Source organism: Vitis riparia, chromosome 10 (assembly GCF_004353265.1).
Source record: "Vitis riparia cultivar Riparia Gloire de Montpellier isolate 1030 chromosome 10, EGFV_Vit.rip_1.0, whole genome shotgun sequence".
Classification (NCBI taxonomy): Eukaryota; Viridiplantae; Streptophyta; class Magnoliopsida; order Vitales; family Vitaceae; genus Vitis; species Vitis riparia.
The window spans coordinates 22,933,729-22,947,136 of NC_048440.1; the positions used below are offsets into that span (position 1 = coordinate 22,933,729).

Here is a 13,408-nt window from a genome sequence, read left to right on the forward strand (position 1 = left end):
ATGTCGACTCTTCAATCTTCATCAGGAGTTATTACGTCAGTGGCTTATTCCTCATCTCGTTGCCGGAGAGGAATGGCAAGAGCTACCATCAATATGCCTAAGCTCCGGACCGGCAGCCTATCTCTGAAGCTCCCCGCTAGAGATTTGGTACAGGAAGTACTGGACATGGGAGTTAGTCTAAGAGCTGCAACCACCGGCCATGTGGAGAAGAAAAACGAATCCAGAGCTGATAGTACTATCCCTTCTGTGAGCAATGTTTCTGATCCTATGGTGATGGCTAAGCTCCATGAAATCATGGAGGCTGTTGCAGATAGAGTGGAGATGCACAAGAATATCGGGGAGCAGCGTGATAATTGGAACCATCTTCTTTTGACATCCATTAATGCAATCACACTCACTGCTGCAACCATGGCTGGAATTGCTGCTACAAGTGTAGGAGGACCCCTTGTGGCCCTGAAGCTCTCTTCAACTCTGATGTATTTGGCAGCCACTGGGATGTTGGTGGTGATGAATAAGATCCAGCCATCTCAACTCGTCGAAGAACAGCGCAATGCTGCGAGGTTGTTTAAGCAGCTTCATGGCCAGGTTCAAAGAACACTCTCTTGTGGCACTCCTACTAGTACCGATGTTGAGGAAGCCATGGAGAAAGTTTTGGCCCTGGACAAGGCATACCCGCTCCCTTTACTAGGAGCCATGCTTGATAAATTCCCCGAAACCGTGGAACCTGCTGTATGGTGGCCGCAGCACAGGCAAAGACAGGAAAGGCAGAGTGGGAGAACAGATGGAAATGGTTGGAGTGTGGAGTTGGAGGAAGAAATGAGAGAAGTTGTTGGGGTTTTGAAGAGGAAGGACACTGAAGACTATTTGAGGCTGGGCAAAATAGCCTTGAAAGTTAACAAGATACTCGCCATTTCTGGTCCCTTATTGACAGGCTTAGCGGCTTGTGGAACTGCTTTCGTGGGATCTTCTCACGGTCCCTGGGCCGCGACACTAGGAGTCGTTGCTGGAGCCATGGCAAGCGTCGTCAACACGATGGAGCATGGCGGGCAAGTGGGCATGGTGTTTGAGATGTATAGAAGCAACGCAGGCTTCTTCCGGCTGATGGAAGAGACCATAGAGTCAAATCTGAATGAAAGAGATGTGGGGAGAAGAGAGAACGGGGAATTGTTTGAAATGAAGGTGGCTCTACAGCTAGGAAGAAGCTTGTCCGGGCTCAAGGATCTGGCAGCATCCTCTTATTCTTCTTCCAAAAAAGGAGAGGCCATTGAAGAGTTCGCAAGCAAGCTCTTCTAATATCGTGGTGGTTTATCCTCAGTTTTGTTGATAATACACTAAATCTTGTATATCATTGTAAGCTAACCTTGTCTATAAACACAATAGAGCTGTACAATCTAGTAATTCATTTATTCATTCATTCAATTGAAATCAGACTGGTAAAGGTCTGAATATTCCATAGAAATTGAATTAGTCCATTTTCTATACAGCAATTTGAACACAACTGCTCACCAAATCTGAAATTTAAGAAAATATACATTCTGCTAAAACTGATGTGCTTCTGGGTCAATTTGGAGATGAAAGTCCATGATAAATAAACGGTGTAATACTTTATATTTTTTCTTTATAATCATCTAAAGCTTTTTGGTTTTCTTTCTAGTGAACGAAAGCATGAAAATTCAAATGACAACTAAGAAAATGCAGCTTTTGAGATAGAAAAATTTCATTTTCTTATGTGGTTGGTGGGCTAGTAGAACCCATACTATATATAGAAGTCATTAGAGAGGAAAAACTGTGTGAACGGTCAAAATTATCATTCCTTCGCTTGAATTCTATTGAAAATAAGACACTTACTTTTGAGACTGAGGAGTTTCTGACTTTTATAATAAGCCAAAGTCAATGGTGGGTTTGCTACCATATGATTCTCTGTTTACAGTAGATGGTTGCCACTCCATTGAACTTGAGACCCATTATCAAGTTATTAACAAATTTTGATGCCGAGAATTCTTAGAATATATACACCAAGAAGAAGGAAACTTTAATTAATAGACCTGAAGATGTATAAATTATGTATCAGTTTTTATAAAGATTTCATGGAATTTACACACATGTTGACTTTTAGGGTTAATGTGAACCTCAAATTTCCGAAAATCTTAGGGTCCACTATCGATACTGATTTATGTCAAAATAGTTGTTCTATTCTAAACTGCCGAATTAAATTATTTATTTCAGGTGGTCATCGAATAATTGACATTTTCTATTCATGGTATACTATGGGCTGGTTGTAGGCAACCCTTAACCCTTGATCATGGTCAGTATAACTTAATTATATGAAATCTTGCAAACAATATACATCGATCATGGACGGTACTTCATTGTTTACGCTGTCAGGTATGATTACATCCTTTTGACAATCTCTAATGGATGCAAATGCAGTGCTGGCCGGTGTTGTGATGGGTCAATCACCAGTATATGAACCGCATCAGTTCCGTGCCATCTTCCATACTGTCATTGCTTGTGCTTGGTATAATCCTAGTTTCCCTCTTTTCCCACTTCCTGCCACACATGCTCTTACTTTTTGCAAATGTTTTCGCATTTTTCTTTTCATAATTTAGGGGAATATTTCTGACTCTACAAGCCAGGTCCATCTCACCAAAGAAAGCCTATGTGAACTAAACAAAGACGAGTTTGACAATCCAAAAAGAAGTTTTCTTCTCTATAACTATTATAGGAGGTGGGAAGTAAAAATAAAATAGAACATTCAAAAACTTTAGCTAAAAAAAAAAAAAAAACAAGCCTAGTTAAATTAGACTGAATTTTTATTCATCATTATGCATTTAAATAGGTAATTAAACTCTAACAAACTCATAAGGAATTTAGTTATACTCTTAGCTATCTTCATAGGACTTATATTTTTCTTCTCTACCATTTCATTTTGTTCAGGAATTTAGTTGGTTGTTAACTGCCTCTCTATCTCCTCAATATTTTTCTATGTGAGCAAATTTATTACAGTAGTAACATTGAATTGACTTATGATTATAACTTTAACCTTTTTCGCTAAACTCATTTTGGTAATGGTTGTGGTTGCCTTAATGTCCACCACCTCTTCCATCTCTTCCACTTCCTCTCTCTCTTCTACCATAGAAACAATACTCTCCATGTCTTCTTTTGTTATTAGACTTCTTATCGTTGCCTTATTGTTTTATCTTTAGAAAATTGCAATTTAGTTTGGAATAGATTTCCAATAGATATTTCTTAATATCTTTTCAACCTTTCTCCATGGGATTGAAGGGAACCAAATAACTCATCAATGGTTAGTACATTTAAATCCGTGGACTCTTCTATTGCTATAATTATACAATCACACTTCTTAAACAAACTTCTTAAGCATATTACAAAAGTAATCATGAAGACAATTACTATCTTTCACTAGTGATGTTTAAATTTCTTATAAAGAGTTTGAAATTTAAAATTTAAGGGTAAGTACCTTAGTTGTGCCTTTATATCCTGTTTGCAAAGTATCCCAAACATTTTTAGACTTTGTTATTATAAAAATCGAAGGAAATATAGTTTCTGGAACTACTTATTGGATAAAAGACTATGCGTTAACAACTTTCTTTTGTACATCTCTAATAGTCTTTGGAGGAATCTCCTTTCTTTCATAATCCTTATTCACAAGTTCCCATAAATCTTGAGAGATAAAAAGAGTCATTATCTTCATGCTCCAAACATCATATCCACTTCCTTGAAAAAGTGGGATGACAATTTCTGTTAAGATAAGATTAATATTATTTTTTATTTGATTAACTTGACTCTAATACCAGATGATCATTCAAAATTAAAAGTTGTCTTATCCAAAACTATTAAGAAGTGAGATGTAAAAATAAAATGGAGCACTTTAAATAAGCAATCAAACTCTAACAAACATCTAAATAAATCAACTACTAGCCTACTAATACTAATCCACTTATGTGCCGCGCATATATATATATATATATATAAAAGTCAGTAGTATCTGTAGGGATTATTTACCTTTGATTTCAGGGATTGCTGAATTGTATGTGTATAATCTTGAATATATTTATGGGTCCATGTTAAGTACAGGCAAAGCAGATCGTAATCGAACACATTACTTCCTAGTGAAGGCGAAAGCAATAACATGGAAATAAAAAGCTTTTGTTTTGTGTTGTATTTACAGCCTTCATCCATGGCTAAAATGCCGGAAATAGTCAAAAGGAATGATTCAGGTTTGGAGATCTCAGAATATAACAGTAGCTTTTTTTGACCAAATAAACTGGGGCTATACTGGCAGCCAGTGGCTCCTGTCTTCCTGGTCTATTCCCATGACCCCACCTTTGCACAGTGATGCCGCCAAACCGTCAAATTCTAGCTGCTGCTGCATGGTCCAACGACAAATCAAATAAAAAGAGATGACAGGTTTTAGAACAGGTCTTAACGATAATTCTTAATAGGTTTTAGAAAAAAAATTACAAAATTAACAAAATTCAGATCAGAAATTTAAATATGAAAACTGGTTTTATTGGTTTATCCTTTAGGAAGTGCTTATGTAGTTTATTTATAAAGCAAAAGTCCCAAAAAATATTTCTTGTTCATAATATTCTACAAATTAAAAATGTATTTTTTATTTAAATTATGACCACTGACGAGACCAATCATTTTATTAATGTAACACCTATAATAATTCTGGAATTTTTTTACAATAGTTATGTTGTGTTGGGATCATAATAAAGGAAAAGCATAAAATGTAGAGAATTAAAAAAATCCATTTCATTTATCATACATACAAATAGGAAGAAAATCAAATAAATACATATAAATTTAAAATGTTATAAAACAAATAAAAAAAATGTATTAAGATTAAATATCTTAATACATATCTTAATACATTCAAAATTCTTCTTATTGGGAATTTAAATTTAAAATTTTCATCATATATATCACCTCAAAAAATTTGACAAATATCTCAAAAAAGTCATAAATTAGCTGAGGGACTTGTTCCTATATACTTGTAATGCCTACGCCTATTTCAAGGTTTTACTGGTTTTTGCAGGTTGAAAGTCAATGGAGGACTGCCTCAATGCCCTAGCCTACAAGCAGCCTCATTAAAGCAGCCTCATTAATTGAAGGGTAAAACACCAATGAACCGAAGACAAGAAAGAGTCTAAGCCAAGACCCATGAGACCATTCAAACGTTGAACAGCATACTTGGTCCACTCCCATTCCCTATATATAATCCAGGTTGCATCGCTTCCCCATTTCACTACACTTCTTCAAGCCTAAGCCACTCAATACATATCCAATAGAATTTACCAATCTTAGCAACAAGCAGAAACTCATGCAAATCACACAAGGAGAGGACATGGCAAATCTTCAATCTTCATCAGGTGTTATTACGTCGGTGACTTATTCCTCATCTCGTTGCCGGAGAGGAATGGCAAGAGCTACTATCAATATGCCTAAGCTCCGGACCGGCAGCCTATCTCTGAAGCTCCCCGCTAGAGATTTGGTACAGGAAGTACTGGACATGGGAGTTAGTCTAACAGCTGCAACCACCGGCCATGTGGAGAAGAAATACGAGTCCATAACTGATACTACTTTCCCTTCTGTGAGCAATGTTTCTGATCCTATGGTGATTGCTAAGCTCCATGCAATCATGGAGGCTGTTGCAGATAGAGTGGAGATGCATAAGAATATTGGGGAGCAGCGTGATAATTGGAACCATCTTCTTTTGACATCTATTAATGGAATCACTCTCGCTGCTGCAACCATGGCTGGAATTGCTGCTACAAGTGTAGGAGGACCCCTTGTGGCCCTCAAGCTCTCTTCAACTCTGATGTATTTGGCAGCCACTGTGATGTTGGTGGTGATGAATAAGATCCAGCCATCTCAACTGGTCGAAGAACAGCGCAATGCTGCGAGGTTGTTTAAGCAGCTTCATGGCCAGATTCAAAGAACACTCTCTTGTGGCACTCCTACTAGTACCGACGTTGAGGAAGTTATGGAGAAAGTTTTGTCACTGGACAAGGCCTTCCCGCTTCCTTTACTAGGAGCGATGCTTGATAAATTCCCCAAAACTGTGGAGCCTGCTGTATGGTGGCCGCAGCACAGGCAAAGGCAGGACAGGCAGAGTGGCAGAACAGATGGAAATGGTTGGAGCGTGGAGTTGGAAGAAGAAATGAGAGAAGTAGTTGGGGTTTTGAAGAGGAAGGACACTGAAGACTATTTGAGGCTGGGCAAAATAGCCTTGAAAATTAACAGGATGCTCGCCATTTCTGGTCCCTTATTGACAGGCTTAGCGGCTTGTGGAACTGCGTTCGTGGGATCTTCTCACGGTCCCTGGGCCGCGACACTAGGAGTCGTAGCTGGAGCCATGGCAAGCGTGGTGAACACAATGGAGCATGGCGGGCAAGTGGGCATGGTGTTTGAGATGTATAGAAGCAACGCAGGCTTCTTCCGGCTGATGGAAGAGACCATAGAGTCAAATCTGAATGAAAGAGATGTGGGGAGGAGAGAGAATGGGGAATTGTTCGCAATGAAGGTGGCTCTAAAGCTAGGAAGAAGCTTGTCCGGGCTCAAGGGTCTGGCAGCATCCTCTTATTCTTCTTCTAAGAAAGGAGAGGCCATTGAAGAGTTCGCAAGCAAACTCTTCTAATAATCATCCTCAGTTTTGTTGATAAAAACACTAAATCTTGTACATCTAAGCTAACCTAACACAATAGAGCTGTACAATGTAGTAATACATTCATTCATTCATTCAATTGAAATCAGACTGGTAAAGGTCTGAATATTACATGGAAATTGAATTAGTCCATTTTCTATACAGCAATTTGAAAACAACTACTCAACAAAACTGAAAATTAAAATTTTTTTATAAGCATTCACCTAAAACCGATGTATTTCTGGGTCAATTTGGAGATGAAAGTCCATGAATAATAAACAATGTACTACTTTATACTTTTTCTTTATCATCTAAAGTTTCTTTGGTTTTCTTTCGAGTGAAGAAAGCATGAAAATCCAAATGGCAACTAAGAAAATGCAGCTTCTGAGACGGAAAAGTTTCATTTTCTTATGGGGTTGGTGGGTTAGTCGAGTCCATATATGCTATATATAGAAGCCATTGGAGGTGGAAAAACTGAGTAAACTATACATGGAAAAGGTCAAAATTATCATTCCTTCGTTTGAATTCTATTGAAATAAGGCAGGTGCTTTGAGTCTGAGGAGGTTCTGACTTCTATCATAAGCCAAAGTAAATGCTGGGTTTGCCACCAAATGATTCTTTCTTTACAGTAGATAGTTGTCACTCCATTGAATTTTAACGAACTTTGATGCTAAGAATTAGAATCCAACAAGAAGGAAAAATTAATTAATGTACTCTCTTGTAGAAATTATGTTTCAGTTTTTATATAGATTTCATGGAGTTTTACACACATGTTGACTTTTAAGGTTAAATGTGAACCTTAAATTTCCGGAAATCCTTGGGTCTACTATGGGTACTGATTTATGTCAAACGTGTTGTTCTATTCTAATTAATTGCCAAATTAAATTATTTATTTCAGGCGGTCATTGAATAATTGACATCTTCACCTTGGAACAACTTTGTATTCATGGTCTACTATGGGCTGGTTGTTGAGGGTAATGTCCATGATCATATCTTCAAGTTTTCATGGAAATATAGGTAGGCAACCCTCACCTTGATCCTTGTATAACTTCAATATTATATGGAATCTTGCAAACAATACATAGGAATAGAGGGCCATATGCACATCAGAGATAGATGCAATGAAGGCATTGGATGTAAACCAGTTCCCTGGTTGACCTTGCTACATATTGGCATAAGAAATTCCTCAATCAATATTTAATTTAGAGTAAACAACCATATAAACAAAGCCAAAAAAATTGCAGATTGGTGACTAGGCTTGGCATAGAGGCATTTGACATAAAATACTTACAGTCCATGACCAGACCCTTACGTTGTATACTCTTATGAAATGCAAGAAGACCCTGGACCCATGTGAAAACTAAGATCAAGAAGGATTATCCAACAGTGCTGTATACATTGATCATTATTTACACTATCAGATATGATTACATCCTTTTGAAAATCTCTAATGGATGTAAATGCGGCTCTGGGCCTTCTAGCCGGTGGTGGGATGGGTCAATCACCAGTATGTATCGCTCCAGTTCCGTGTCATCTTCCACGGCGTCATTGCATGTGCCTGGTATAATGAAATAATTTTTAATGAAATAATTTCACATTTTTCTTCCCATATTTGAGGAAAATATTTCTAAATCTACAAGCGAGGTCACACCAAAGAAAGCCTAAGTTAAGGAATGACCCTGATAATCCAAAAGAAGTCTAACTATTAGGAAGTGAGAAGTAAAAGTAAAATAGAGCACTTAAAAAGGTTTGGATAAGAAGGAAGAAGTCTAATTGAATTAGATTGATTTTTTATTCATCAATTTGCATTTAAATAAACAATCCGGCTCTAACAAACTCTTAAATAAGTTAACTACTAGCCCACTAACACTAATCCACTTATACAAGTACGGGATACTTCCAAAGATAGGATACTATCTTTTTTGATTTAATCTAAAATTGTAGCTAACCAATAAAATATCAACATTAATTTCAATTCTCTACTCAATGCAGAAATTTTGCAACTCCTAAAATATCCATGAAAACTCAAATGTCTCTAAAGATACAAGTTTCATAAATATATCAGTTAGTTATTCATTGATGTTATAATATATCATCTGAATAATTACTTTGACTATCAACTCTTTGATAAAATGAAGACGTATCTCTATATGTTTTGTGCACCCATGAAACATGAAGGTTCTTTGTCAGAAAAATCGTGGAATGATTATCATAATGGATAACTGTGGGCCTTTCTTGATGTTGTTGCATATATTCTAAAATTCCTCTTAACAAAACAATTTTATAAGTTCTAAAAGTTGTTGCAATATGTTCCGCTTCTAAGGAAGACAAAACAATTGATGGTTGCTTCTTTGAACTCCATGAACTTGAACCAAGATTAAAAATACAGCATGTTGTTATTTTTCAATCTTCGATTAAACCTATCCAATCACTATAAAAAATTAGAAAAAAAAAAGCTAAGGATCAATTGAATTAGTGTACCAAATACTATATGAACTTGTTCATTTTAAATGTCTTAACACTTTCTTGCTTGAACTTTGCATAAACCTTAATAGGAGACTTGTTGCTTACATAATATCTAACCTATTGTTGGTGAGATACAACAAGCTACCAATCAAACTTCAATATTCTTAAATATCAACCTTTTCTTCCCTATTATTCAAACAAAATTTTTATTGGTGTTCATAGGAGTTTTTATTGGATTTTAATTCTTCAATTCAAACTTCTTAAGAAGATCATTTTCATATTTCTCTTGAGAAATAAAAATTCCTACATCCCATGAGATGACTGCCAATATAAGAAAATAACTCATCAAGTTAGATCAATCAACTCAAATTCATTGATCATCATCCCTTTAAAATCCATTCATTAAAATAATAAATTTACTAGCATAAATCAAATCATCAACTTAAAGGCAAATACTAAGTATTTCATTCATACCTCCTGTCTTAATATACAACATAGATTTTCACTTCTTTGAATTCCATGTTGCTTGAAGTATCCATTAATTTGATCATACCATATACTTGGTAGTTGCTTTAAGCCATAAAAGGTCTTCTTTTCATCAATACACCTTCTAGTCTTCTCCTATAATTTCACAACCCTAAGGTTGCTGAACATAGATTTTTTCAATGATCAAAGACCATTTTAAAAGACAGACTTGACATTAAACCAAAAGACACTCCATTTATGGTGAGCAGCAATAGTCAAAACGGTTTTAAGGCTATCAAATCTAGTAATAGGAGAAAACGTTTCTTCAAAATTAATACTTTCACATTGCAAGTGGCATTTTGTAACTAACCTTACTTTGTACTTCTGAATTGAACTATTTGAGCAATATTTAACTTTGCAGATCAATTTTAGTCCAACAACTTGCTTGTCATTTGATAGATCTATGACTCTCATGTTTCATTTCTTTTCATGACCTTAATTTCTTCATTTATTGCATCACATCATTCCTTATACTTCACAACTTCTTGAAAATGACATAGCTCATTAAATTGAATGAATTGACACCTTTCACACTACCATATATATATATATATATCTCTTTCAAGGACTTAATTTTCAAAATAAGGTTCTTGAAGATGTTAATGAAGCAAGAAAATAAGGTCCCTTGAAGATGTTGATGAAGTATATCTTGATTTGAAAAGGACTTGTGAAATGATTGAAATTATTACCATGTTAAATTCAATGCTTTGAAGAATAAGTTTGTACCAACTCATCACCTTAAAAAAGTACACTTGAAGAATTTTGCAATGTCCAATTCCAATAATTTTTTTTTCTCATCAAACACAACATCACAATTGATAATTAGTTGCTTGGTGATAGGATTAAAAATTGATACCCTTTAGTTTCATCAAATTTATGCATTCCATGCTTCAAAAGGAGTTTGGTGGTGTAATGCTAATGTTAGACTCCTATTAAGAGTGCAATATGAATTGCATTAGCCCTGATAAGACCTTTTGCTTTCAACATACTCTTAGCCATCTCCACAAGACTTCTATTTTTCCTATATGCCACCCATTTTCTTGAGAAGTGTAGCTGGTTGTTAATTGCTTCCAAATATCATAATCTTTACAAAATTTATCAAACTCATCAAAACAAAATTCATCACCATGATCTATTCACAAAATCTTCTTCAAGGGAAAACCATTGTACTTTTCGATGTGATCTTGATTCTCCAAAAGATAGACAATGCTTCTGAATTTCTTTTTTAGCAAAATCTTTTATGAGTGAGGTTTCAAACTTTATACAAAGAGTTTGAAATTTAATGATTTGTACCTTAGTTGTGTCTTGATATCTTATTTGCGAAGCATCCTTCTTTAGACTTTGTTGTTGTAGAAATTTGAGGGAAGATAGTTTCTTGAAATTGCTTATTGGATAAAAGACAACGCCTTAATATTTTTGTTTCATACATCTTTGATAGCCCATGGAGAAATCTCCTCTTCTTCACAACTATCATCCACAAACTCCCGTAAATCTTAGAAAATAAAGAGAGTTCTCATCTTCATGCTCCAAACATCATATCCACTTCCTTGAAAAGGTGAGATATGGTAAACTGAGTTAGGGTAGGACCATGGAGGAAAATATCGCGAAATATCGGTGAAATATCGCCGATATATCGTGTATCGGGCAGCGGCGACACGGCATTTGGAGGAGAAATATCGCTGGACGATTTTTCGGAAAAAATCGGCAATAAATCGGCGATATATCGGTGAAAACCGATAAATCGGCGATTTTTTGCTGAAATCGCCTGAGGCCGTGGAAAATCGCCGATAAATCGGCGATATTTCGGCGATAAATCGCCGACTTTTTGGCGATTTTTCTCCCCCTCTCTCCAGCGCGATCTGACGGCCCAGATCACGCCCGCGTTGATCCAAGGGCCCAGATGCGATTCCAACGTTCTGAATGTGATCTAACGGCTAGATTTGTCCCAGCTTGTGATCCAACGGCCAGATTTGAATTTCAACGGTAAATTGGTGTTCCAACGGCTATTTTGGCCCAAATTGCTTCTATAAATAGCTATTTATCCATCAATTTCACCCATTTTTGCTTTCATTCTTCATTTGCTCTCTCAAGGTTGCTCAATTATTCAATCTTAAGGTATGATTTAATGTTATTTTTATATTCAATAGTAATTAATTTGTATATTTTTATTAAATTGACTTAGGTTAATTTGATCATTTAATTATAAATTGATAAGTTTATTTTAGATAATTATTTGTGATTTAGTTTCACATTTAATTAATTTAATTAACATGAACTAATATATTTTGAATATGAAATATGTTCATTTTTATGATTATTGGGATTTTTTTTCATATGCAATTATGATTAGTTTTTAATTTAGTAAATTTATCATAGAATTAGATCTAGATTTAAAAAATTAACATAGCTAAATTATTTAATTAGTTTAATTAACATGAACTACTATATATGGAATATTAAATATATTCAATTTTTATGATTATTGGGATTTTTTTTCATATGCAATTATGATTAGTTTTTAATTTAGTAAATTTATCATAGAATTAGATCTAGATTTAAAAAATTAACTTAGCTAAATTATTTAATTAGTTTAATTAACATGAACTACTATATATGGAATATTAAATATATTCAATTTTTATGATTATCATGATTTAGTTTCATATCCAATTATGATTAATTTTTAATTTAGTAAATTTTTCATAGATTATATTTAGATTTAAAAAATTAACTTAGCTAAATTATTTAATTAGTTAATTAACATGAACTATTATATATGGAATATTAAATATGTTCAATTTTTATGATTATCATGATTTAGTTTCATATCCAATTATGATTAATTTTTAATTTAGTAAATTTTTCATAGAATTAGATTTAGATTTAAAAAATTAACTTAGCTAAATTATTTAATTAGTTTAATTAACATGAACTATTATATATGGAATATTAAATATGTTCAATTTTTATGATTATCATGATTTAGTTTCATATCCAATTATGATTAATTTTTAATTTAGTAAATTTTTCATAGAATTAGATTTAGATTTAAAAAATTAACTTAGCTAAATTATTTAATTAGTTTAATTAACATGAACTATTATATATGGAATATTAAATATGTTCAATTTTTATGATTATCATGATTTAGTTTCATATCCAATTATGATTAATTTTTAATTTAGTAAATTTTTCATAGAATTAGATTTAGATTTAAAAAATTAACTTAGCTAAATTATTTAATTAGTTTAATTAACATGAACTATTATATATGAAATATTAAATATGTTCAATTTTTATGATTATCATGATTTAGTTTCATATCCAATTATGATTAATTTTTAATTTAGTAAATTTTTCATAGAATTAGATTTAGATTCAAAAAATTAACTTAGCTAAATTATTTAATTAGTTTAATTAAATATATGGAATATCAACTATGTTCATTCTTTATCATTATTTTGTACATTTCTCATATATTTAAATTTAAATATTGACTTGATTTTTGTTTACATTGAAATCACATTCAAGTGTATTTTTATTGCAATAGATTTAGCATGGCTAGTGAAGGTGGTTTTGCCCTGCCAGGGCGAGATCCGACTTGGAAGTATTGTTTACCAATTGAGGGTAACCGAAATGAAACAATTTGTAATTTCTGTGGGTTGGTGATGAAAAGTGGAGGCATCACGCGATTCAAGTTCCATTTAATGCATAACGACCCGCATAACAACACCAAAAAGTGTC

At 34.0% G+C, this 13,408-nt stretch overlaps 2 protein-coding genes across 2 annotated transcripts; both read left to right on the forward strand.

The window, feature by feature from the left end:
- LOC117923250 (probable F-box protein At4g22030) lies at window positions 1-1,293 on the forward strand. Its single transcript, XM_034841470.1, has one exon. It carries the CDS (start codon window positions 1-3, stop codon window positions 1,291-1,293), a length of 1,293 nt encoding a protein of 430 aa, XP_034697361.1.
- Window positions 1,294-5,374: 4,081 nt separating this feature from the next.
- Window positions 5,375-6,667, forward strand: LOC117923251 (probable F-box protein At4g22030). The gene has a single exon (XM_034841471.1). It carries the CDS (start codon window positions 5,375-5,377, stop codon window positions 6,665-6,667), a length of 1,293 nt encoding a protein of 430 aa, XP_034697362.1.
- Window positions 6,668-13,408: the final 6,741 nt, after the last annotated feature.